The sequence below is a fragment of the Protopterus annectens genome, chromosome 6.part0, assembly GCF_019279795.1.
Source record: "Protopterus annectens isolate FY-2018-M chromosome 6.part0, PAN1.0, whole genome shotgun sequence".
Lineage (NCBI taxonomy): Eukaryota > Metazoa > Chordata > Ceratodontiformes > Protopteridae > Protopterus > Protopterus annectens.
Genome location: NC_056737.1, coordinates 319127056 through 319154506, shown reverse-complemented (window position 1 = coordinate 319154506; position 27451 = coordinate 319127056). Strand labels below are relative to the sequence as shown.

Sequence of the window (27451 nt, the reverse complement as noted above, 5' to 3'; positions counted from 1 at the left end):
CATTTTATTGTCAGAACTTGAATAATTCCTGTCAAATTAATTACAGGAAAATCAGCACCAATATCAACTTTACAGCATGAGTCATCTAATGAATGCAGCACAAGACTCTTCTCTCAAAAAAGACCTGCAATCTCTCATTACAAATATAGAGGAACTTACAATAAAAATCAACAAGATGGACAATAAAATAGATACTTTTAAAGAAAAGTGCTCACAACAACTGGAACAGCTTCAAGAAATGTTTACACAGCAGAAAGGACAGATATCACTTATTGAACAGTCATTAAGTGACATTGACACTAGAGTCCAAATAGAAGAACAACAAACTGAATTCTTACTTCAACAGAACACATATTTACTAGAAAAGCTTGATGATATGGAAAATCGAACAAGAAGAAATAATATTAGAATATATGGTCTACCAGGAAAATCTGAAGGGGACAATATGATAAACTTTCTTACCACCTGGATACCAGATGTAACAAAAATACCTGAAGCTCTTTCATATGGTACAGAACATGCGCATAGATCACTCGCAGCTTCTGGAAATGCTTCTTCCCAGGTAAGAACAAGCCGAGATCTATAATTGTGAGACTTTTTTCTACACAAGATAAAGATCTTATATTAAGAAATGCTTGGGCAAATTCTCCCATCAAATACAATGATTCATTAATAAGATTTGGCAATGATTATTCTACAAAGGTGGTTTCAAAAAGAAAAGAATTTTTACCAATAATAAAAACCTTGAAGAAAAAGCAACTGAAAGTCCATCTTTTATTCCCAGCAAGACTGAGAGTATTTCTACCAAATGGAATAAAAATCTTTGAAACAGTAGATTCAGCAATAAAATACTTTACCAACAACAACATCCTAACACATGAAGAATCTATGGACTGGACAATAAGCACACCGAAAAGAAACGCTGAAGTAAATAATTGGAAAACTGTTGAGCAAAAGAAAAAAAACTAAAGGACAAATAATCTTACATATGTTATATTCTGTAAAAATCTAAATAATAATACTAACAACAAAAGAAAACTTCTTACTGTCTTCAAGTTACACCGAAACAGGTACTGTTTTCAATTATACTTTAAATGTCAAAATTAGCACACATTTAAATACATTTATCTCAAATCACATCAATATACTAAGCATAATTTAAACATTACTCTATTTTTCATTATTATCCATCTATTATTTTTATATTCTTAGAGTAATCAATGCATAATAATGTTCCCAAATAGTTATTTATTTATTTGTATATTTATTTATTTATTTATTTTCTCTCTTTGTGTTTTGTTGTTTTTATTTTTCTCTTCTTTTTATAAAATCTTCATTGACTTATAATACTTTAATCAGTATATGGTTATATTGCTTAATAGGTATAGTAATGGCTGCTATATAACTTATTATCAGTTACATCCCTGACAGCATTACTTTTTATAAGTTAAAAGTGTCTCTGTTTGGATAAAAGCTAATGCTGGGCGGAAATGTGTTGCTTTTGAAATGAAGTATTTCAGTTTAGATGTATTATAAGACTACTTTAAATAATCTTAAAAGATGTTCTGCCTTTGACCCATATGCACATACTGATATAGTCCAGTAAAAAAATATGTTTTAAGTGATATTTTGAGACTATAAGTCAGGTGTGTTGTGGCTCCGGACATCCGGAGTTGAGAGATGCTTGTGACTAACTTAGATATCCTGTTGTCTTTTCTTTTGTAGAGAAATAAGGCATAGCATGTTTAAAATGCAAAGTTTGATAGTTGTGAACACTACTCCGCAAACTAGAGTGCTCGCGTGCACACTACATGAGTTTGTCACGAAGTAAGATAGTGGAAAAGAAAAAAGAAAAAACACGTACCTTTTCCCGCTTGGTTCTCGAGACAATTTAACAGCCACAAACATCACTAGAAATTCGAGTTACTTATTGCTTGTCACATTTACTTGTGTACACCATCCCCTGACTCTTTCTAATTGACGTCTAGTCAGGAAATAAGCTAGGTTCACATTTAAAGATACAGGAACCTAAATTCCTTCTAAGGAAACGTAAATATATGAGGTTCATCTAAATATACATAGATATATACTTTTTGAAGCACTTTCAGCTTATGGCTACTGATGTCTTCTAGCACCTTGATAGATAAGGACATATATCTGCTTGTCTTTCTGTCAGTTTAGTTTTCCAGACATTTTAGCTATCCCTTACTATGTTTTGTACAGCAGAGTTTAAAGAGCAGAAATTAATCATCAGTGAATAAAATCACTGCTGTTTTTCAAATTCTCTAAAGAAACTAGTAAATGTCAAGCAATGGACAGGTTTATTTTAAAGAAAATTGCCATTTGCCACACTGGTGCTCCTACAAAATACTACTAATGTCCTGCTACCAAAATATGCCCTCAAGTGGACAAATGGGATGCAACAAGAAGGTTAAATGTACATTTAGCAAATCAAGCATTTAAATAACTGTATAATACACTAGACAGAGAAAGTAAAAGCAATAATCATATAAACAACTATAATAAGTAACATAACAACAGAGAATTTAACCCATTGTGTCAGTTATATAGTATTTATATCCCATATAGGTTTGAACTTTGTCGAAGCATCTGTGTTCTACACACATATTGTATTAAATCCAATTTGAGTAGAAGAAAGAGAGGCTTAACCCACACCCTAATTTATTACTAAGTTACCATGCATTATGAACATACATTGTGGCAGGTACTCAGCGAGCTATCCATCCTTAGATGGCTCATGCTGTTCCCATTTACTCATCTGAATAATGACTGCGGCTGTACTCTTCTTATTATATTTCCTGGCTGTGGCTTCACCCTTCTTATAATATTACCTGGCTTTTTACATTATCAAGAATGACACAATACTAGTGTATGTGGGTAAATCATGTTACTGTTAGTGTAAACAAAAATGCTTGACAATGCAACCGTAATTCTCAATCCTTTCTGCAGACAAATGTATAGCATTGTCTAGCAGTTGAGAGCCTGATTGTTCCTGATCAGCAGACCTGTATTTTCATGTTCCAATATGACTACATGAAAAGACGCCAATATTAGTCTGCAAGTTTAGTAAGCAGTAAATTCATCAGGGATTAATTTGAGGGGACACTTATATTATAGCTAAAGCACTTGACATTTGATAAATGTATCCTCTCAATGATGCGTTCTATCTAGTCATTAACTGTAAAACAACTTTTCTGAGAAACATTGTTGTAATGCCAGTTAATTATTTGAATTCAATATTTCTATATATAGTCATAAAGCAATTACCAGGATAACTAATACTCTTGCAGTGCACGGATCACCATAGCTATCCTCTGATGTTAGAGGAAAAACAAGATTCTTAAACACCTTTTTGACGTAATAAAGGTATTACCCCATAGTTTAAATACATTTTGTCTATTTACTGCAAAGTGGGTTAGGAATTTTAACCTGTAACATTTTCATACATAATAGTTTAAATCTTAGCAGCTTTCATTATTTTGATATGTTCTCCAGTATACTTTTTAAATACTATAATGAGAAGCTCCGGATGTTTAATTCTAAACTTTTATTCAGTCATAAGATTAAATTACTGGTGTTAAGTAAACCAAAATTATATCTCCAGCACTTACTGTCAGCAGATAAACTCACTGGTTAAGTGTCAGTCTAAGCTGTGAGAGTTAATATGTGATATACACGGATGTTTGCTTTGAAAATGTGGTCAAGTGCACTGTATTTTTACCTCTGTACGGTGTCTTTTTGATTATACAAAGTCCCTCTGAAAGTTGATAAAAGTGTTAACAACAAAATACACAATCAAGTAACAACATTATAAGTAGTCTCTTGGATAAGGGAGATGTCTAAATTTTGATCTTGTTGTCTCCAGCCATGGGAATTGTCTTTGAAAAGCTGAAAAATGCAATCAGAGGAACATATTTAATGTCTACTAAATAAATATTAATATACTTGTACACTGTATTGCATTTCAGTTTATGTTAAACATGAAATATGATGTGGTTTCAGAACTATTCATGTTTTTATTCCAATATGACTTTGCAAATATTAATTTAAACACTGGTTTCAAACTTGAGTAGTCTAAAACATTTACACAACAATCGTATTGTATTATACAGTAATGTCAGTGAATAGTTTTCAACAGATGTATGCAACATACAGTTATAGATTTTAACATGTTTATTAATACCCTAAACTATTTTGAAATGATACTACATTAATCTAAATATTTGTACCTTTTTGAAACCTGATTAGAAATACGTATTATTGAATTATAATAAGATGAGTAAAGAATATATTTATATATTTTAGCTGATTAGATTATCTTAATATATTATTCAATTATCTTTATTTAAAAACTAAGAGGATAAGAGAAACTGATCCAAATATTATTTGTGAGGGTAGAAAGTTTGTTTGGTTAAATTCACTAACCAAACAAAGAGGTATATTACCTCATAGCGATAGGGAATAGTTTTTAAGGTTAAGAATTATAAGTTTGGAAGTTCTTTGTTTTTTTATTCTATCACTTTGGTGTCACTCAGAAACATGCAAAAATCATACAAGAAAAACTTTTTGAATTCTGTATCCAAGATGGAACTAAGAATAAACAATATTACACAAACTCACACATAAAACAAACTCAAAACTAGGAAATGAAATGTTTATCCATAAATGTTAATGGTATAAAGAACAGTAATAAAAGGAGAAGCCTATTCAAGTACATAAACTTACATAAACCACAAATAGTCTTCTTACAAGAGACACACTTATTAGATAGAGATATAAACAACTTAAATATTAATAATTACACAGTACTAATAAACTCTCAATACAAAACAAAAAAGAGGAGTAGCTATACTACTTCGCAACTCAACTATAACACCTAAAATAATTACTACTTATCAAGATACATCAGGTATGTTTTGTCTAGCTTCAATAGAATTAAATAAGAGAATCTATACGTTAGTAAATCTATATTGGATCCCAGGACTAGGATTAAAAACAGTTAAACAGCACTTTGAAGAGATAATTCATTTAACTAAGGGTAGCCTGATATTGGCAGGAGACTTCAACTGTATTGTTTGTTTGTGTCTTTCGGCTTTTCCCGGTTAGGGGTCGCCACAGCAGAACTCCGGTCCGCTAATGATTGGCAGTAGATTTTTACTGTCTAATGAATGAAAAGGATACAGATTCTAAATCTAAAAGAAGAAAACAACCTCTCTCTCTAAAGCAATATCAAAATTTATAGATACATTGTATTTAAAAGATATAAATGAATTTGCAGAACCAGACTCACTAATCTTCACATTTTATTCTCATAGATATAAAACTAACTCTAGAATTGATAGACTATATGTTGCCAATGACCTAATAACAAAGGCTGACAAAGTCAAAATTATAAATTGTCCCTTATCTGATCATAATGCCATAGTCTTTGAGATAGAGCTTACACCATTTTATTCAAATCCCATTACTAGGATACCTTCCTATATCACAAAATTGACAGATTTCAAAGAATTTTATGAAGAAACAATCAAAAACTTTCTAGAAATAAATTACACAGAATATACTTCAGAAATATATGTATGGGATTCATTAAAAGCAGTTACATATAGGAAAATATTATCCTGGTCCATAAATAAAAGAAAGTTATGGAATAAAGATATGCTAGACCTATAAAACAAAGCAGATAAATTGAAATTGGGAATACAAAAGGGTAATGCTACTCATGTTCAAGAACTTACACAAATCAATAAGAAGTATACAGAATTGTTACATCATAAGATTATGATTAACTTAGAAAAGATAAAAATAAACTCATACTCTACTAATTCAGCACACCTGAGACACTTAACTAATAGAACAAAAAAATTAAATCTAAACAAATAAAAGAAATATGTATTCCTAATACTAACAAAAGAGTTACGGAACTAAATTATATTTTAGAAGCATTCAGACTCCAATTTAACATTGATAATTCCATAAACACTCAAGATACACCTACTAAGGATATAAAAAATACTTAAATAATATTCATATTAAATTAACACAAGAACAAATAGACATTATAAGCAAACCAATCCATATGACAAAATTAAAATCAAAAATTAAAAAGTTCAAGACAAATAAAGCACCTGGCCCAGACAATATGCTACCAGAAATGTATAAATTAATACCCAATCAAGCCATATATTTATTATTAAAAGTATATGATATAGCCAATAAAGATTTGAATATACCACCCTCTTGGAAATATTCATTGATATCCCCAATTATCAAACCAGATAAAGATGAGAAGCAGTGTTCCTCATATAGGCCAATATCATTACTCAATATAGACTATAAGATGTGTATGGCTATATACGCAGATAGGATCAAACACTTTCTTCCTTTCTTAATTCACAAAGCTCAAACAGGTTTTATTAAAGGAATAAATACTTCAGATAATATTAAAAGAATACTAACAATAATAGATTACAGCAAACATAAAGTCCTAGATTTAAATGTAATCTCATTAGATATTAATAAAGCTTTTGATTCGGTTAACTGGAACTTTCTTTCACTAGTTTTAAAAGAATATAACTTTTCTTCTAATTTAAATAATCTTATCCAAATACTATATGAAAAATCTACTGCATATGTTAAACTGGGATCACATAGATCAGGCCCTATAATAATCAAAAAGGGAACTAAACAAGGTTGCCCTTTATCACCATTGTTATTTGCATTACTCATAGAACCCTTTGCAAATCAAATCAGATCAAACAATAACATAAAGGGCATTTGTATTAATAAAATGTTAAACCTTAAAATCCAACTCTTTGCTGACGACATACTATTAACTCTCTCAGATGCAAATGAGTCTTTGAATGCTCTATTTAACTCCATGAATAAATTTCGAAATATTTCAGGCTTAAAATTTAATGAAAACAAAACTAAAATTATGCCCTGTAATTTTAAAAAAATATATAAACAAAAGATTTTCCAAATATATAGTAACAGAAAGTAAATTATTATATCTGGGAATAAATCTACTCAATGAATTAACAGATTATCTAATATTTAACTATAATAAAATACTAGACAAAATAGAACAAGCAATTGGTTACTGGAATAAATATATCTTTTCAACAGCAGACAGATTATATCTTATTAAAATAATCATATTTCCCAAAATATTATACTTAATACAAAATTTTTCATTGCCACCTCCCAAATATATTATTCAAAGATACAATAAACTAATTTTAAATTTTCTATGGTTTCCAAATAAATCCCGTATAGCCTTAAACATTTACCAGATTGGGAAGACGGCGAAATTAATTTACCAGATATTGATTTATATATTACCTCATCTGTTATTAAAAACATAACACTATGGTTAAATAATTCATACACACCGATATGGAAACAAAGCCCATGAGCAGATTTACAGAGAAGTCAATTATAATCACATACAAGACAACTTAACAGTAATACCATCACCCTTTATATGGATGTTAAAATATTATTTTTTAGGGAAAAGGAATAATATTAATAAATTGCCATCAAACTATATAAGCTCTGCACTTTCAGTGTTCAAAACATATATAAACAAAATACCAAATATTAATTATTGGATTTTTCTTATTTTCCCTATAGCTTTTACACCAAATATTCTAGATACATTCCAAATATCTAAAATAAATATACTTAAAGAAGAAGCATTACTCTTTTGGCATCAACTTATAGAGAAAGTGAAAATTCTAACAAATGAACAGATAATTTATAAGTATAATATAAATAAAGGCAATTGGTTGTTTTTACAAAATCTAAGGCATTTTCTTATAAATAAAATAGAACAAATGCAACCTTCAGTTAGACATGAAGCTCCAAAACTCATTGAATACTTTATTCTTATCACAAAACAGCCTTATCAGGGTACAGGTTATTTGTCTAATATCTATAAAATTGTTAAAAAAACAAAAATCTATCATGAAAAATCATACTGGGATTATTATACTTTAATAAACAACCATCCTCCAATTGAAGAAGAAAAAAAGTAATATTCTAAAAGCTTCCAAATTTTCTACATTATCAAAATACTGGCAATTATTCACTTGGAGATATCTACACAGAAGTTTCTATACACCACATAGGTTAGCCAAAATGTATTATATTGAAGATCAATTTTGGAGATGCCATACCAAGATAAAAGCAGATTGGCAGCATGTTTTTTATGAATGTATATGCCTCAATATGCTGGAAATCCATTAACTATTTTTTTCAGACTGTTTATAATGATAATGTTCAATTAACAAAGTCTTTAATTTTATTCAACTCTCCTATTCCAAACTGTGTACCAAAAAAGACACTAAAATCCTATGGTCACTATTGGCAATTTCACGTAAAATCATAACTATACACTGGAAAAATGAGGCTTCTCCTACGTTCAAGGAATTTGAGAATTTAACAACAACAGTTGCTCACATGGAAATATTAACAGTGAAAAACAGAACTAAAAGATCTACTTCTTACTATTACTCTTGGATGAAAGTACTGGAAATACTCGAAAAGATCGAAGAAGATATATCATCTTATGTTTCTAACTTTATATAATATAGAATTTTAATGTTATTTGCATAGACACCAATGTAAATAGTTATATAATGGTTTGAAGTTAGTAATGTTTTAGAATTGTAAATATTTTATCTTTATTTCATGTAATGTTTCTTAAGACATCTTATTTGAAATGATAAAAAAATATTTAGTAAAAAAAAAAAAAATTCTACATCAGATTTGTTTACTCAACTCTGCATAGATTTTAAATTACTGACATCTATGTACATCAGATGGATGGAAGAGATATGAAATAACAGATTGCCCTGTGCAGTAAGCCTCATGTAGCTATAACACTGAATGAATAAAAAGACAGTTCAGATGGACTAAAAGAAAACTGTATTTAGCCATTAAAATGAATGATAAGCGATGTCATCTACCAAACTATTTTCTGGAGCTGTAGACTTCTACAGATTGGCGTTAATGCCAGAGTCATCCCTCTGAAGGAAGGTTGCTCCACAGTACACTGTGAACTCTGTTGCTTGTTTTTTCCTTATCTGTCACCATTTGTAAGTTAGACCGATGTCCAGGTCTACATTGTCTGTAGGAAGTACCTTTACATCTGCACAACTGATCTCTGATGGTAAGCCAACCCCCTTCCCAACCATTCAAATCACAGTTTAAGAGAAGAAGGCAGTCAGCAATGTCTTAACTGTGGGGCAACTCTCCTTCACTTGGCTTAGCTAAAATCTTTTACACTATGTGTATGCATCAGTTGTAAAAAAATGAACAGCCCAACTTCATTCTAAGTTACTTACAGCAAAACAGCAGTAAGCCTGGTCACACCGCACACAAAATCTGACTCACTGGTTAAGTTTTTTTAACAAAGAAAATTACTGCACTGAAATACATTACGTGTATTTATCTTAAAAACATTATACCTGTAACATAGCACAGTGAATGCTGTGTGACTTCTTTCATTATAATATGCAGCACTATACCTTTCACTCTTGTTCAGTTAAAGCAAATTAAATTAAAAACATCCTACTCACCTTTGCAACTGCCCGCTGGCTGATGTCCACCAATGTTTCAGAAGCATTAAGCCAGAAAATACCAGCAGTTTTCTTTGGCTTGTGAGCCAAGATAAGTGGAACAGAACCATATATGCCCAATGGGCTGTGCAACTTGTGTCCAAAGACATCCAAATTAAATAATCGGTATGGCTCCTCATCCCTAAAAAAGAGATAAGCACACTTCTATACAGTATATAATGGAGAGTACTCATTACTTTCCAACTTATGTAACAAATCTATAGGACACTACTTATTACTAACTGAATACTAAATGGAAACTCGTACAATGAACACCTGTAGTGGTTATAAAAAAAAATTACCAGACAGTAATTAACAGTGTCAGAATGTGTTTGGACAGATGCATTCTATATAACCTATTAAATTTCTTTTTGATTAAGTAATTTTTGACCACCGTTTTATTTATTTCTTTATTTAAATTTGTTAACCAGGACAGAGCAATGATCACAAATGACCAACCTCAGCCTCTGTCTGAGAAAGAACTAAAGTATGACAATTACAGAGATAAACTGCAAGAGATAAAGTATATATAATTATACATTTGTTTAAAATATAAAAAATATATTTTAATAAAAAATACACAACATTTTGTACAATCATAGCAATAGGTAAGCAGGTTTTAAAGAATTGCATTATTACACACAGTTATATACAGATTAATATATCTTTTAATAGTGCTATATACATGGCTGAGACTGCTTACAATCAAAAAGGTTATGTGATTTGAGATATTACACTGACATTTTACCATTTTCAGGAAATGCATTTTCTGTAGAGAACATGATTTTGGGTAAGAAGATTTGTCTTTATGTGAGGTTGGTATGAATTCACAGATTCTAAGACCGTGAAGAGAGAAGCAGTGATTAGTGCACTAGAGTTTAATTTGATGGTCCTGTAATAAGGGTGTTAGTACAGTCAACATTTCTAAAGTTGCAGGCTGGGGAATCTCAGTATTAGTCTGGAAGCTAGTGGAAAAAAAGTTTGGTTCTGTAGTAGTTTGAGCAGTTGGGGCATTTTCCTATTGTAATTCTGGAAGGTTTTGAGAGGAAAGGAGAGATTTTGTTATCCCACAAAAGTAGAGGGTTATTTTCTTTCTTTCTTATATTGTTCAAGAGTGGGGAAAAGCTAACAGAAGCATCTAGCCAAAGTCTCAGTACATAAATGTTTTCAACAGTGGTATTTTTGTGGTCAGTGATTTGCAGTGTGGTGGTAGCTGTTCTTAATTTTTGTTTTGTCCCAAAGAGCATTTTTTTTAATTTGCTTAGTTGTTGTTTTGCCCAGAAGAGCATTTTTTTTTAATTTTGGATGAAATGAGTAAACATTTACTTTAATGAGCCAATGAAGAATGTGGAGGAAGTCTGACTGAAATAGTATTCCTAAAGCTGAGACACATTTATTTGAGCAGTAGACTACCATGTCATCAGCGTAGAGTAAGAGTGGGAGGTGAGGAAGGTCCAGAGGCAGTTTATTGACATATGTGAAGACAATTAGAGGAGCATGAATGGGCCATTGCAAAATACTTTGTTTCAGATTGACTAATGGTGAGAAGAATTAAAGAATTTTAACACAGAATTGTCGACTGGGCAGATAACTTTTGAACCAACATACAGATCTGGGCCAATGCCAATTATCAAGTATATGGTGTAGAAGTAGACTGTGATCCATCAGACTGAATGGCTTTGTCAAGTCATTAAAGATAGCAGTGTCAGTTGTCCTTTGTCCATCTCTAAAAGAATATCATCAGTTAGGATCCATGAGGCTGTTGTGCCAATATCTATGTTGGTTGTTAGGAGGCTACAGTCTGATATACATTTTCTTAATTGGGTGTGAATAATTTTCAAAAATATTTGCCAGGTGTTCGACACAATACCGCACTTGGGAATTGCAGACAAACTTACAAACTTAAGCATAAACCCATATGCCCCTCAGTGGAGACCCACCTGGCACAATGAAAGGACACATGAAGTCAGGATAAGGGAATCCACCTCCATAAACAGGCCAGTCACTAGCAAGGTCCCATATGCATCATTGCTGGGGCCGCTCCTTTCTGACATCTACTTCTCTGAAGTCAGGGCAAACATCAAGGGTTTCGGGTTGACTAAATTTGCAGATGACTACAAACTAGACATGGTCACTGAATCCCCTAATGACATAGATACCCCTCAAGAGGCCTGACACAGATGAACAACTGCTGCCACAGCCATGGAATACATACAATTATATAGAGATTAATATATCTTTTAACAGAGTTGTTTAGTCTAAACAAGAAACTTCACACCCTGCAAGCTCTCCTCACCTTGGAGAATGCAGACATCTGTGCAGTATCCGAGACATGGCTTAAATTCACAGAGAGCACCCAGCAGTGCAGTGCTACAATGCCTTCCATATATTTAGACCAGCTACTGCAGAGAAAGAGACTAAAGATAGAGGTTACTCAGTTTACTTCAAAAACACATCACAAGACTGGTCGAACAGTATGACACACTAGAGCTTCTCCACGTCCGGATTATAACAGACAAAGTGTCACATCATATCCTTGCACGCTACAGTCACTCTCTATGACCTAGGAAACCCATAAAGTACAATTGTGTACACTTGCCATAAATGTAGATGTTCGTGTGTATTCACTGTTGCAGTCATCACATTTGGGTTATCTGCCTGCAGGTAGCCCTCAGCCGGCCTGAATACCAGAGTCTTGGGATTTCTGCGTCGGATACTGTCGCTTCTTCCATGACATCAGGTCGTCAGGGTTATAAAACATGCAGCCGACGCCATTACATCAGTTTTTCTTGCTTCAGATGTGAGGTGCCCCCAAAATAGGAAGCAATTATATGGTGTGGAACACCCCCAGCAAAATGCAAATACACATAATAAGAGATATGCCAAACCAAAAAGGATAGGTGAAAGCAAAGACAATCAGTGGGCTGGAGGGAGTGTAACCAGGACTGCAACAGTGAATAAACTTGAACATCTACATTTATGGTAAGTGTGCACAACTGTACCATGTTCGTGTTTCACTGTTGCAGTCATCACATTTGGGTTGATTCCCAAAGCTGAGGAAGGGTGGAGGTAGATTAAGAAACATCAGGCCCTGTAAGACTACTGTGGCAAATCCAGCTCTGGATTTAGAAAAGATAGGCAAGTGGTAATGCTTGGTGAAAGTGTGTACAGAGCGTCAGGTTGCAGCTTCCAGGATGTCCCTGGTAGAGACTCCACTGAGAAATGCAGTAGAAGTAGATGTAGCCCTAGTGGAATGTGTTCTTATCCCCTGTGGGGTAGGTTTTCCATGGTGCTTGTAGCAGAAATGGATGCAGTGTGCTATCCATTTAGATATGGTTTGCTTTGAAATGGCCTTACCCTCTGCCCCTGCAGCAAAGCTGACTAGCAGCTGGTCAGATTTTCTGAGAGGCTTAGTCCTATCCAAATAGAATCTAAGCTGTCTGTGCACATCTAGAGAATGCAGTATCCTTTCCCCTTTATTTTGAGGATTAGGGAAAAAAGTAGGCAAATGAATGGACTGGTTTAAAGCCACACTAAACACCACCTTGGGCATAAAAGATGGGTTAGTCCTGAAGGAAACCCTGTCCGCATGGAAGATAATGAAGGGTTCCACTGCCATAAGGGCCTGCAGTTCAGACACTCTTATAGGTTCATAGGTTCATACTAGGCTATCAGCCCAAGGGCATTTATAAGCCTAGCCAGTGTGTGTTTGGCTTTCGCCACCCATTTTAAATTAATTTTGCTATGCCCTTTTTCGAGGTTAGTATACTGTGCCTCTGTCTAACAGTGACACAGAAGTGATACCCGGGGTAAACCTACGATCTCCCATCCACTCAATACTTAAGCCAATTGTTGAAATTGATCATCTTGTCTTCATATTGTGGCATCATTCTTGGTGAGGGTAAGATGCTCCTCAAGGTCAGGGTCATACCGGCCTGGGCTACATGCTCAGAGAGCTCCTCTATGTCTCTTTTCAAGTAGTCCAGGGAGGTACGTCTCAGGTCATTCACACCAGCATGGACAATGACTGAGTCATATTTGTACTTGCCTTGGAGGGACCTGAGTGCTTGTGTTATGTGGCGGATCCTAGCGCCCGACAGGCAGCAAGAAGTGTCCTGATGTCATGGAAGAAGTGACACTTCTTGCTGAAGTGATGGCTAGAAGTAAAGCTGTTTTCCATGAGAGAAATTTCAACTCTGCTGTAGCGGCCAGTTCAAAGGGGAGATGTGTAAGTTTTTCTAATACAAAGTTAAGGTCCCAGGTTGGAGTGGGAGCTCTCCTGGGAGCGGGGTCTTAAATTTTTGGCTCCTCTATGTAACTGTTTTACCAGAGGATGAGAGAAGAGGGGTGGCTCAGTATTATAATAAGCTGAGATGGCAGAGGCATGAATCTTAACTGAAGAGAAGGATAGGCCCTTGTGGAGCATTTCTGTTAAGTAATCTAGTATATGAGGTAAGCTGGGCACAGTTGTGCCCATCCATTGAGACTTGCTCCAGGAACAGTATCTTTTCCACTTTTCTGAATAGGATTTTCTAGTACTAGGCCTCCTTGCCTCAAGAATGACATCCAGCACCTGCTTACTAAGGGTTGTTAGAGGTGAGATCATGGAATTAGCCAGGCTGCAAGGTTCAGGGTCTGAAGCTGAAGGTGCAGAATTTGACCCCCCTGCTGGGACAGCAGGGAAGGGGTCTGAGGCAGGTGCTATGGTTGTAGCACTGCCAGACTGCGCAAAAGAGGATACCAGTGCTGGTGTGGCCAGTCTGGTGCAATCAGGATTGTCCTTGACTTGTCCTGTTTGATCTTTAGTAGAACCTTCAAGAGGAGAGGCAGAGGGGGAAAGGTATACACTGAGAGACTTTCCCAGGAAAAGGGCAGGGCATCCACCTTCCAAGCTTGGCTGTGGGAGTCCTGGTGCAATATTTGTTCAACTGATAGTTCTGAGGGGAAGCAAACAGGTCCACCTCTGGTGTCCCCCATCTGTTCCCCAAAAGCTTGAATATTTTGGGTTCCAGTTTCCATTCGTGTGGGTCCATGAGACTTCTGCTTAAGTAGTCTGCCAGAGAATTCAGTTTGCCTGGCAGGAATTAAGCTTGTAGGTGCACTTGGTTGCTCAAGGCTGTGTTCCACAGAGCCATGGCTAGTCTGCAGAGTGGGTAGGAATGTGTTCCCCCCTGCTTATTTATGTACCACATCACTGTGGTGTTGTCTGTCTTTACCAATAATTGTACTGGAAGAATAAGGCCTTTGAAGGCAGTCAGAGCATTCTGTACAGCTAACATTTCTTTTTGATTGATATCCAGGTATATCTGCTTTGGATTCCATTTGCCCTGAATGCACTCCCCTGCCACGTGAGCCCCCCATGCATAGTCTGATGCATCTGTTGTTAGGGTTCAGCGGCAGGGAGTAGAGTGAAAGGAAGTCCCTTGTTGTGGTTGCAGGCCTCTGCCCACCAAAGGAACTCTGCCCTTAGACAGAATGACAAGGGATTATTGTTTCCAGGTCCTGAGAATGTTGACACCATAGACTTTTTACATACCACTGAAGTTTCCTCATATGCAGTCTTGCATATGGAATTAACAGAATGCAAAAGGCCATGAACCCCAGAGCTTGCAGTATTTTCCTTGCAGATAACTGAGCTTTTTTAGCCAGCAGGTTGAAGTAAGTTGTCAAATAAATTTGTTTCTCTGGAGTGAGGAATGCCATCTAGGAAGTTGTGTTCAAGCTTGCTCCCTGGAATACAATGTGTTGGCAGGGTACTAGGTGTGATTTCTTTTTGTTGATGGTGTACCCCAGTGAAGTTAAAAGTCTCTTTACAAATGCCAGGTGCTGTAGTAGCAAGTCCTGACTTTCCGTCTGAATCAGGCAATCGTCCAAGTATGGTTAAATCTGAATACTTCTCTGCCTGCAAAAAGCAATGGCTGGAGCTAGGCATTTTGTGAATACCCTGGGCGCAGTAGATAAGCCAAAGGGAAGTGCAGAGAAAGTACAGTTTTGTACCTACCATAAATGTAGATGTCCGATAGACATGCAACTGCAGTCATAACATGTGGGTTGTCCTGCCTCAGGCAGCCCTCGGTCGGCCGGATTCCAAAGTCTGGGTCCGACGTCGGCTGATGTCGCATTTCTCTCCGACATCAGAGCGGCTGGAGTATATAAGCATCAGCCGACGCCATTTTCTTCAGTGTTTCTTGCCCCAGATGCCAGGTGCCCTCCAAGGAAGGCTGTAATCAAATTGGAAGACAAAAACAGGATTCCAAACAAATAAATGAGCAATAAAACAAATACACCATAACAGATATCCCCAGCTAAGAGTAACAGGGATAGGAGTGGACCCTAGGCAGAGAGGGGTATGGAGGGAGGGAAAATCCGACTGCAGTTGCATGTCTATCGGACATCTACATTTATGGTAGGTACAAAACTGTACTATGTCCTTCAAGAATGCAACTGCAGTCATAACATGTGGGTAGAATACCATAGCTTAGCTGGGGGTGGAGGAATGTTCTAGGGAAAAGATGGTGTGGCAATCAAACCCTGCAGGACTGCCGAAGCAAAGCCTGCTCTGGATCTGGAGTATAGAGGGAAATTGTAGTGTTTGGAGAATGTATGCACGGAGCTCCATGTAGCAGCTTCTAGAATGTCCTTAGTAGGCACCCCTCTTAAGAATGCTGTAGAGGTGGCTGTAGCTCTGGTGGAATGTGGTCTGACATTGGCTGGAACAGTCTTTCCATGAAAGGAACAACATAATCTGATGCAATGTCCAATCCATTTTGAAATAGTCTGCTTTGAAATCGCTTTTCCTTGAACTGCAGGGGCGTAAGCTACAAAAAGTTGTTCAGACTTCCTACTGGCCTTGGTTCTGTCCAGGTAGTATCGAAGTTGTCTGTGAATGTCCAAGGTATGCAACAGTCTTTCCCCCTTATTCTCAGGATTGGGGAAGACAACAGGCAGATGAATGGCTTGATTTAAAGAAACCCTAGATACCACCTTTGGCGTAAAAGTAGGGTTGGTCCTTAATGAAACCCTGTCTCTGTGAAAAATAATAAAGGGTGGTATTGCCATTAGGGCCTGTAGCTCCGAAACCCTTCTTGCTGAGGTAATTGCCAACAGGAAAGCTGTCTTCCATGAGAGGAATTTCAAGTCAACTGAAGCTGCTGGTTCAAATGGAGGTAGAGTCAGTTTTTCTAGGACAAAATTAAGGTCCCAGGCTGGCACTGGGGCCTTTCTTGGAGGCTTAATGTTCTTGATTCCCCTGAGGAATTGCCTTAGTAAAGTGTGTGAAAAAACAGGAGGATCAGTGTTGTATCTAGCTGAAATAGCAGATGCATGTATCTTTATGGAAGAATATGAGAGGCCGTTCTTTAACATATCTGCCAAATATTCCAAGATGAGTGGGATGTTCAACAATGATGCATCAAGTCCCTTGCTGGTATTCCAATTGATAAATCTTTTCCACTTTGCTAAGTAAACCTTTCTGGTGGATGGTCTTCGAGCCTCTGTTAGTATCCGCTGAACTTCCTTGGAGAGAGATAGGCTGAAGTTATTTATGGGATCTCCCAGGCTGTTAGCTGCAGTGTCTGAAGATTTGGATGCACTGTTTCGAAATTGTGTTGAGTCAAAAGTTGAGGCCATTGGGGAAGGGCCCACCTCCTGGTGTGACATATGCTCCGTAGTAGTGGGTACCAGTGTTGTCTTGGCCAGTCCGGAGCTATTATGATTCCCTTGGGTCTCTCTGCTTTGATCTTTAGTAATACTGAGGTCATCAGTGGCAGAGGTGGGAATGCATAGATTGTTAAGGAGTTCCAGTTGAATGAGAGGGCATCTATTTTCCAAGCTTTTGGATGGTATGTTCTTGTGCAGAATTTTGGTAGTAGATGGTTGAGGTGAGAGGCAAATAGGTCCACTTCTGGCTTGCCCCATGTCGAAGTGAGTTGTCTGAAGGCCTTCGGATGTAACCTCCACTCGTGTGGATCTGTGAAATTCCTGCTCAGACTGTCCGCCAACACATTGTCTTTTCCTGGAACAAACTGGGATTGTAACTGGATGTTCAGGCTCAGTGATTTTTCCCAAAGATGCATTGTCAGTCTGCAAAGGGGGTAAGAGTGGGTGCCTCCTTGCTTGTTTATGTACCACATCACAGTGGTGTTGTCTGTCCGTATCAGTAAATGACCTTGCTGGAGTTGGTGTTGAAAGGCCTCGATGGCATGCATTACTGCCAGCATTTCCTTTTGGTTTATATGCAGATGTGTTTCCTTTGGAGACCATTGTCCTTGTATACACCTGCCTTCCATGTGCACCCCCCCATCCAAGGTCTGAGGCGTCTGTGGTCATGGTTTGTGTTATATGTGGTTTTTTGAATGACATACCTGTGTTTGCCTGGCTCACCGAGGCCCACCATAGGAATTCCTTTTGTAGGCATGGAATGAGCGGTATGATTGTCTCCAAGTTGTTGCTGTGTTGAGACCAAATGCTTTTTAGGTACCATTGAAGCTTTCTCATGTGTAGTCTTGCTAATGGAACCAGGAGAATGCAGGATGCCATGTAACCCAGGGCCTGTAGGAATCTCCTTGCAGTCATCTGGGTGAGTTTTGCTAAACCTTTGAAGTAATGAGTTAACTTCTCTTGCTTGTCTTCTGTCAGGTAAGCCATCTGAGAGGCTGTGTCTAGTTTGGCTCCTAAGAAGATTATTTGCTGGGAAGGCTGCAGTCTTGACTTTTGGAAGTTGACTGTGTATCCCAGAGCTTGAAGTAATCATATGACATAATCCAGGTTTTTTGTCAACATCAATTTTTCGTCCGCTTGTATGAGGCAGTCGTCCAGGTACGGGTAAATTTGAATCCCCTGGAGCCTGCAATGAGCAATTACTGAAGCCAGGCATTTTGTGAATACTCTGGGCGCAGTAGATAAGCCAAATGGCAATGCTGAGAATTGATAATGCTCTGGCCCTGCAAGAAATCTGAGGTATCTTCTGCAGCTGTGTCTGATAGGGACATGCAGGTATGCCTCCTTGAGGTCCAGAGTAATCAGCCAAGACCCCTTGCCCAGCATGGGAAGGAGTTGCTGTAGAGTCAGCATTTTGAACTTTGGTACTATGAGAAAGGTGTTTAATGCGGACAAGTCTAATATTGGTCTCCATTGAGATTCTTTTCTTGGAACAAGGAACAGTCTTGAGTAAAACCCCTGGTCTTGTTCTTGTTGTGGAACTCTTTCTATTGCTTTCATCCGAGTCAGCAGAGTGATTTGCTTGATTGCCTCTGCCCTCTGGTTTTGTGGTAGGTTTGGCATGCCTTGTTTTCTTGGTAAGGTATGAAATGAAACCTGTACCCTCGGTCTATAATGTCTAAAATCCATTTGTCTTTTGTCAGTCTGTGCCAATTTTCTGCAAACAGAGATAATTTCCCGCCCAAGGGAGCTTCTATTTGTTCCCTGGTAGGCGGTAGTAGAGGAAAGTCATTGAGATTGTGGTTGTGGGGCAGGTGAAACCCCTGCGTCACTTCTTTGGTTTCCTGGCTGCCATTGCCGTCCCCTGTAAGGGCCTCTGTATTGGCCTCTTCCTCGGCCACGTCTGTTCTTACCCCTTTGAAACTTTTCTGGATTAGGAAAGGACCAGTTTTTTGAAGGCCAATTCCTACTGAATCTGGGGGGTTGAACCTGGAGGAAATCTTTCACCGTCTGAACTGATTTTGCTTTTTCTTCGATGGTCTTTAACACATCCTTAGCATTCGCACCAAAGAGCTTGTTCTTTTCCAAAGGTGCATCCAGAAGTTTTGCTTTTACATGATCTGGTAGAGGTTGATCTTTTAACCAAGCATGTCTACGAATGACTGCCCCTGTCATAGCTGCCCTACATGAAGCTTCCAGTGCATCATATCCACACTGCAGGAAGTGATTGCTTACTTGCTGAGTGTTGTGTACAGCTTCCTGCAAAGTCTTCCTGTCTAAAGGATCAGGAGTGGCTAATGTTTTTTATAAATCTTCTAACAGGTAATCCTGATATTGTAACATATGAAAAAGGCAATTTAAAGCTCTCATAGATAAGGTAGTGGATGTGTAAACCTTTTTGCCCCATCTCTCTAATGACCTAGCTTCCCTGTTGGAGGGCAATGGATTTTTAGAGGTGGAGGCTGAAACTCCTTTAGGCCCCTGTGAAATAGTTTCCAAATCAGCAGTATGGGCCCTGAATAAATGGGAATGGGTTTCTGGGACCCTGTAATACCTGTCTGGCTTGGCTGGAGCAGGAGGAAGAGAATCAGGGGTAGCACTAGAGTCAGAATATAAATCATCCAGAACATCAAGTACAGGAGGAATAGCTAAGGGCCTGTGCTGGGGCTTCTTAAGGAAAGTCCGAAGGCGTTTCCTAGAATCAGAATATTCCTGACCCTGCCACTTGAAATGTTCCCTCATGGTGTGCAGAACTTCCCCAAAAGAAATATCCTCAGGAGGGGAGGCCGAGGGGATGGAATCTTCTGCATCCGAGTCCTCATAGGTCTAGAAGAGCTCTTCCTGGCTATCCAAGTGGACAGAGCCCTCAGAATCTTCATCTGAAAGAATAGGGTCAGAGGGTTCAACCCAGGGCCTTTTATCAGAAGGAGGCTGGGATCCTCTCTCAGGATGGGCCTGTGAACCTCTAATCATGGAAATTAAATCAGCAGCCATGGACATAACTTGTGTCTCTGGAGTAGGCTGAGGAAAGGATTTAGAAGAAATATGCTTTGTTTTGCTGGCTGCCTTAGCCCTAGTGTAGGCCTTAATAGACATGGCCATAGGAGGCCTGGCAGCTCCACGTGCAGGAGTGACCTTGTCTACAGCAATGGTCTCGGGCATTTCCTCGGTTTCGGTATCCGGAGGAAAATCGATAACTGGCGTCGGAGTGATGTCCGGAATCGGAGTCGTCGGTAATGCGGTGTCTTCGGTTCGGAGCGGTGGAGAGACCGTCTCAGAGGGAACCGGAGCACTCGCGCTAGGTTTTGGCGTGGAGTCAGTGGTAGACGCGAGCCGAGGATGTCAGTCCCGGTCTTTTCGCTTTTTGGGAGTTTGCGATGTCGGAAGATCCGACGGCATGGTGTAAGCAAATTTATCGGCGAAAAAATCTTCAGCGAACTCCGCCTGGCGCCTGAGAGTGTGCTTGTTGAAGCGAGCACAGGCTACACAGGCCGAGACGTCGTGGTCTGGGCCCAGGCAAGGAAGACAGTAAGAGTGGAAATCCTTATGAGGTATTTGTTTACCACAAGAAAGACAATTGTTAACTTTTTCAGTAATTTCTGACATCGGCTGAGGCAAGAAAAGGTCCCCAATGGGGTACTTAGCTTTTTTGATGACTTCGGTATCGATGAATACAGGAGCTGACCGACCGGCACTTGCGAACTGCTTCTGCTTCGGGCACCGCGCGGCAAGAAAGACTTAATAAAATGGCGTCGGCTGATGCTTATATACTCCAGCCGCTCTGACGTCGGAGAGAAATGCGACATCAGCCGACGTCGGACCCAGACTTTGAAATCCGGCCGACCGAGGGCTGCCTGAGGCAGGACAACCCACATGTTATGACTGCAGTTGCATTCTTGAAGGACATCTGACAGTGCATCGAGCCTGCCCTGAGAAGGTATTTCCTGCAAGATTCTCTTATGGGGATGTGCAGGTAAGCTTCTTTTAAGTCTACGGTTGCCAGCCAAGCATCCTTGGCTAGCATAGGAAGTATCTGTTGGAGAGTAAGCATTTTGAATTTTGGAACCACCAGAAAGGTGTTGAGAATAGATAAATCCAGGATAGGACACCAGGAGTTTTCTTTTCTGGGAACCAGGAACCGTCCTGAATAAAAGCCTTGGCCCCTTTGTTCTGCTGGGACAGGTTGAATAGCCTTGATGCTGAGGAGAGAAAGTACTTGCTTTTGGGCCTCCACCCACTGGTTTGGGGGGAGGTCTGACCATCCACTTAAGGTTGGGAGTGAGTGTAAGTGGAATCTGTATCCTAGGGAAACAATGTTTAAAACCCATTTGTCTTGGGTAATGTATTCCCAGTTTTCTGCATGCAGGGCGAGTTTTCCTCCTAAAGGTGCAAGTACCTGAGCAAGGCTTGGGGGAGTTAAGGATAAGTCATTGTGCAAGTTTACCATAGGGGTTGGCTTACTACCCCAGTTTTGGACGTGGGAGCACTCCACTGCTTAGATCTGTGCATAACCTGACACGGACGTCTTGGGGGTTTGCTGCCCCTGGATTTGGACTGAGAAGGCCTGGAAGGAACTGGAAAGGACCAGTTCTTTGAAGGCCGATGCCTACTGAATCTAGGTGGCTGTACTTGTAAGAAATCTTTAACAGTTTGCATAGATTTAGCTTTCTCCTCCATCCTTTTGAGAACTTCTGCTTTATTGCCAAATAGGCGCTCTTGGTTTAAGGGTGCTGTGACAACTGGGGAGAGATGGGCAAAGGCTGCCAGCCTAGTCAAACAGAATTTAATATATAATTCTATCAACTGTATAAATAAATGTAAAATACAGGCTTGTATTTTTAAATGTAAGAAAACACTGTGAAATGTGGAACTGCAAAATATGTGACAACATTGCACTCTACTGGCCCAGTGAAGCATGTTGTATCCTTTCATGTTAGAATTCGGCCCGAGGGCGGCTGGATGAAGATTTCATGCCCATTGTTTTAAGGTTAAAGTTTATGACCAGAATTTAGATGTGGAAGGTGCTTTTATTGCTTTAGTTTCTGTTAGCATATACATGTGAAATGTCTTGTATCGTTGTAAGTTTCTGAGGAGGTGTTAGATTGCTAAATAATGCAGTTTGTGGCCTGAGACCTCAGACCAGGTGTTAAGATGATGCAATATGAATACTGGGAAAATGATGTAATTTTGGGAGGGCCTTAGAGACATCTTTGTTTGTAATGTTTAAATACTATTTCTCGTAAGAGACCTAAAGCATTTTGATCTGAACATCTAACTTATCAGCACTCTGCTTATGCTCACATGTAAGTTTTTAGCACTGTGATATTTTGTAGGAATAGTTAAAGCTAGTAAAGATTAATTAGGTATTTTTCTTTTAAACCAGACCTGTCCTACTGTATTATTTTAAGTTTCTGTGTGATCTGTGAACTCTTAGATATCTCTGTGGTGTAGTAGATTTGTCTTGTGTTTTAATTATTTATTATTAAATATTTTTAAAACCTTCTACCTGTGGCTGCTTTGTGCAGAGATAAGCTCTAGAGTACATTGCATATTTATATAGAGTTTATTGTAATAGGCCACTCTGATAAGCCTTAGACTGTATAGTCACATTACCATTGGATATTAATATTGCACAATAATAATTGGGACACCCTTTTAAGGGCCTTTTAGTAGCTGACATTATTAACTGGGTGGAGGCAGTAATTACTACTGTATAGTCTGGGTAAAGGGGCACAGCTGGAGAATCTGTGTCAGCCTTTCCCAGGAGTGTCTGTGAAGTTGTATAAATACTTATCTCAAACTGTGTGAGTGTTGTGTCAGCTACCTGGGCAGGGACATGAAGCACTGGTTGGACAGAGAGGGTTCTGGAGGTTTTAGCTTGCCCAGTTAGGCTGGGACCTGGACCCTATAGCTGAGCCAGTGGGGAGTGTTATTAGGGACCTGGTGAGCAAGGGAGCAACCAGCCCCAGATTGACTGTGATCTTTGTATGCACTTAAGGGAAATTGTACTTTACTGTGTGTATTATCTCTTCTATGAGACGACCACCCTGATGTTAGTGGTGAGGATTGAGGCTCCTTGATTGCTGGGCCAGGGCACGGTCATCACAGGTGCATCCAGTAATTTTGCTTTGACATGATCTGGCAAGTTTTGTTCCTTAAGCCAAGCATGCCTTCTACGAACAGACCCAGTGACAGCAGCCCTACAAGATGCTTCTAAAGCATCAAAACCACACTGCAAAGTATGTTTACCAACTTGGTCAGCAGAATGCATCAACTCTTGTAAATCTTTGTGTTCTGCAAAGTCAGGAATCAACACCATTTTCTGTTTAATTAGCCCCATAATATGCTGCTGATACTTTAACATATGAAACTGGCAATTTAAAGCCCTAATGGCCAGAGTAGCAGAGGTGTATACCTTCTTACCCTATCTGTCTAAAGCCCTAGAATCCCTGTCAGAAGGGGTAGGATTATTGGCAGTAGTAGCCTTAATGCCTTTTGGTCCTTGGGAAATGGTCTCTGGATCCGAAGTAGGATTCTTGAAAAGGAATTTGTGAGAGTCAGGTACTCTATAGTACCTGTCAGGTTTCCTGAGAGCTGGAGGCAAAGTATCCGGGGTAAGGCTAGATTCCAAGAAAACATCATCTACAATCTCAAGAACAGGAGGGACAGCTAGAGGCCTGTGTTGAGGCAGGTGTAAAAATCCCCCGAGTCTCTTTTTGGACTGAGAGTAGTCCTGGCTTTCCCAGTGGAAATGCTCCCTAAGGGTATGCAGGGTTTCACCAAAAGAAAACTCTTCTGGAGGGGAAGCAGAGGGAATGGAATCCTCTGCATCAGAATCCTCACAGGTAGATAAGGGTATGTCCTGGTAGTCAGAAGGAACAGAGATATCAGATTAATGATCAGAAGACTCAGAAGGAAAATCAGTTCTAGGTCTATTTGAAGGGGAAGGCTGGCTTCCCCTAATTAAGGTAATAAGGTATTCAGCCATTCTAATCATTTGTTTTTGAGGCCTGTGGTCCTGTGAATGCGCTTTGGTCATCGGTTTCCTAGGTGTAGTGCGAATTATTGGCCTGAGAAATTCAGTATTTTTGGCTTGAAACGAAGTTGGCAGTTTAATATGAAAATCAGTAGGCCTGAATACACCCTCAGAAGCCTGTGCCTGCACAGTGGCTCCGGACCCATCCAAGGTAGAGACATCCGCAGGTTCCATAGTCAAAGAAGCATCTCACAGCATGGGTCTCAGTAGAGGCCTGCGAATCTGAAGAAGCGGGTATCAGGGGCTGCGAAAGCACTTCACTGAGTACCGGCAGACTGGCGACTAGCTTAACGGGAGCATCGTCGTCAGTTTTGGAACTATGCGGTCTGTCTCTTGTCTTTAATCTTACATTTTTTATGACGATCGGTAGTCGGATGGCTTACCGACGCCACTTCGGAGTACAGAGATCGAGAGCGAAATTATTTGGCTACAAAAATTGCCCGATGACGGACTGTTCGGGTGTTGAACAAGGCACAAAACCGACAGCGAGGGACGTCGTGGTCTGGGCCTAAACAGGTGACGCAGTAAGAATGAAAATCTCTGTGAGGTATTTGCTTTCCACAGGCAAGACAATTATTAACTTTTTCTGACATCGGTTAGAGCAAGAAAAAAAGGATCCCCAACTGGGTACTTATCTTTTAGAAGACTTCAGGTCTGAAACACGAAAACGAAAATTTCAAGACTTGGCCGATCGGCACTTGCGAACTGCTTCTGCTTCGGGCACCGCATGGCAAGAAAGACTGATGTAATGGCATCAGCTGCATGTTTTATACCCATGACGTCATGCAAGAAGCAACATCATCCGAAGCAGAAATCCCAAGACTCTGGTATTCAGGCTGGCAGAGGGCTACCTGCAGGCAGACAACCCAAATGTGATGACTGCAACAGTGAAACACGAAGAACATTGCATATTTAAACATAATGGAAACACTCCCCATTCAAACCAACAACATATTCATGGGCAACTTTAACTACCTCACTACAGTATGTACACCCACTAGAGGTGTTAACATCCTTGGCCTGGTCCTCACAAACATGGCAGAACGATGTACCCCCTCCTCCCCGTGCAATATTCTCACTTGTTAGGTCGAACCATAAAGCTGCCTCCTTCGAAATAAAAAGAAAATCTGAGACACCAGCTAACCCTTGAACTTTTAGGAATTATTCCTACTATAAAGTCACACCATGGCAAAATTTCAAGCCCCCCTCCAAACCCTGAGAACATCACTGCCTATGCAGAATTGTTCACTAAAACTCTGTGCAATCATGTTAAAGACTGCAGAGAGACAGTTGTACCTACCCGGAATAAGCACAGGATAAACTCAAATAAACAAGCAAACCAGACGGAATCCCAAGATCAGTAAGCTGTATAATAAAAGGAAGAAAATCATGGCAAAAATTAGGAAGTACAATGCCCCGCAAGGTAAAAATTCCTTCATCAATCTAAATAAGCAACTCAAGGGGTGATCAAGTGTACCAATGTCAAATTTGAGGTAAAAATAGCTTCCCAGGTCAAGGACAATCACAATGCATTCTTCAGCTACATCCACAACCTCAAAGACAACAAAGTACTGAATTAATTGTAAATGAAGACACCCATACTGAGCCAGATTATATGGCAAATCTCTCTCTCTCTCTTTCCCATTTATACACCATGTAGTACATTAGTTAATGAGCAACTTTCAGCACTCATTTCTGTAGCAGTTCTGGGTTTTACAGGCTCAGGTTGCTAGCCCAAGGCCCAACCCTCCTTGGAGGGTGCACCATACATACTCGCATGCACACACTCACACCTAGGGCCAATTTAGAGTGTCCAATCCACCTACTGCATGTCTTTGGAATGTGGAAGGAAAAGTACAGTTTTGTACCTACCATAAATGTAGATGTTCGAGTGCTCACACTGCTGCAGTCATCACACTTGGGTTATCTTGCCATCAGGCGGTCCCGCAGTCGGCCAGAGTTCCAAAGTCTTGGTCCGGCATTGGTTGCTGTCGCTTCTTCCCTGACGTCAGTGCGCCAGGGGTATATAAGAGGCATCCAACGCCATTTTCTTCAGTTTTTCTTGCCCCAGACGTCAGGTGCCCCCAAGTAGGTAGGCAATACATATTGCTAATAAAACATATAAAAGGAATAAAAGGAATACCTTCAGTTACAAGCAAATACACCACAAAGGTTGTACAGGATAGAAAAGGTATAGAGAAGTTCAGCTAGTTCAGAGGGGATGGAGGGAGGGTAACCTGGACTGCAGCAGGGTGAACACTCGAACATTTAAATTTATGGTTGGTACAAAACTGTACTATGTTCATCGTGTTACACTGCTGCAGTCATCACACTTGGGTTGAATCCCAAAGCTAAGGATGGGTGGTGAACTAAACAGGGTTTGGAGAAGACAGCAGGCCCTGCAGAACTGCAGTGGCAAAGCCAGCTCTGGTTTTAGAGTACAGAGGTAAGTGATAGTGCTTGGTGAAGGTGTGCACTGAACTCCAAGTTGCAGCCTCCAAAATATCCTTGGTTGGTACCCCTATGAGGTAGGCTGTTGATGTTGCTGTAGCCCTGGTGGAATGGGCCCTAATGTTACCAGGTACAGGAATCCCATGGTGTGTGTAGCAGAAACGGGTACAATGTCCTATCCATTTTGAAATGGTCTGTTTTGAGATAGCCTTTCCTTGTGATCCTGCAGCATAGGATACAAAGAGCTGGTCAGATTTTCTGAAAGCCTTAGTTTTATCCAAGTAATAACGTAATTGTCTGTGAATGTCCAAAGAGTGTAGGAGCCTATCCCCTTTGTTCTGGGGGTTTGGATAAAAGGTGGGCAAATGAATGGTTTGGTTTAGGGCCACACTGGATACCACCTTTGGCATAAAGGAGAGGTTAGTTCGTAAAGCGACTCTGTCTTGATGAAAAATGATGAAAGGCTCCACTGCCATTAGGGCCTGTAGGTCTGAGACTCTGCTGAAGTTATTGCTAGCAGCAGGGCAGTTTTCCATGATAGAAACTGTAGATCAGCTGGAAAGGCTGGTTCAAAGGGCGGTAGTGTAAGTTTTTCCAAAACAAAGTTGAGATCCAAAGTTGGTGTTGGTGCTCTCCGGGGCGGTCTTATGTTCTTAGCCCC

General features: G+C 39.2%; 1 protein-coding gene across 1 annotated transcript in view; it reads right to left on the bottom strand.

Moving 5' to 3' along the window:
* Window positions 1-27451, bottom strand: part of GANC (glucosidase alpha, neutral C) — a 981067-nt gene that overhangs the window by 625225 nt on the left and 328391 nt on the right. The window contains exon 9 of the mRNA XM_044074070.1: window positions 9606-9786. Within this exon, the coding sequence (XP_043930005.1) occupies window positions 9606-9786 (181 nt within the window). The remainder of the gene's footprint in view (window positions 1-9605; window positions 9787-27451) is intronic.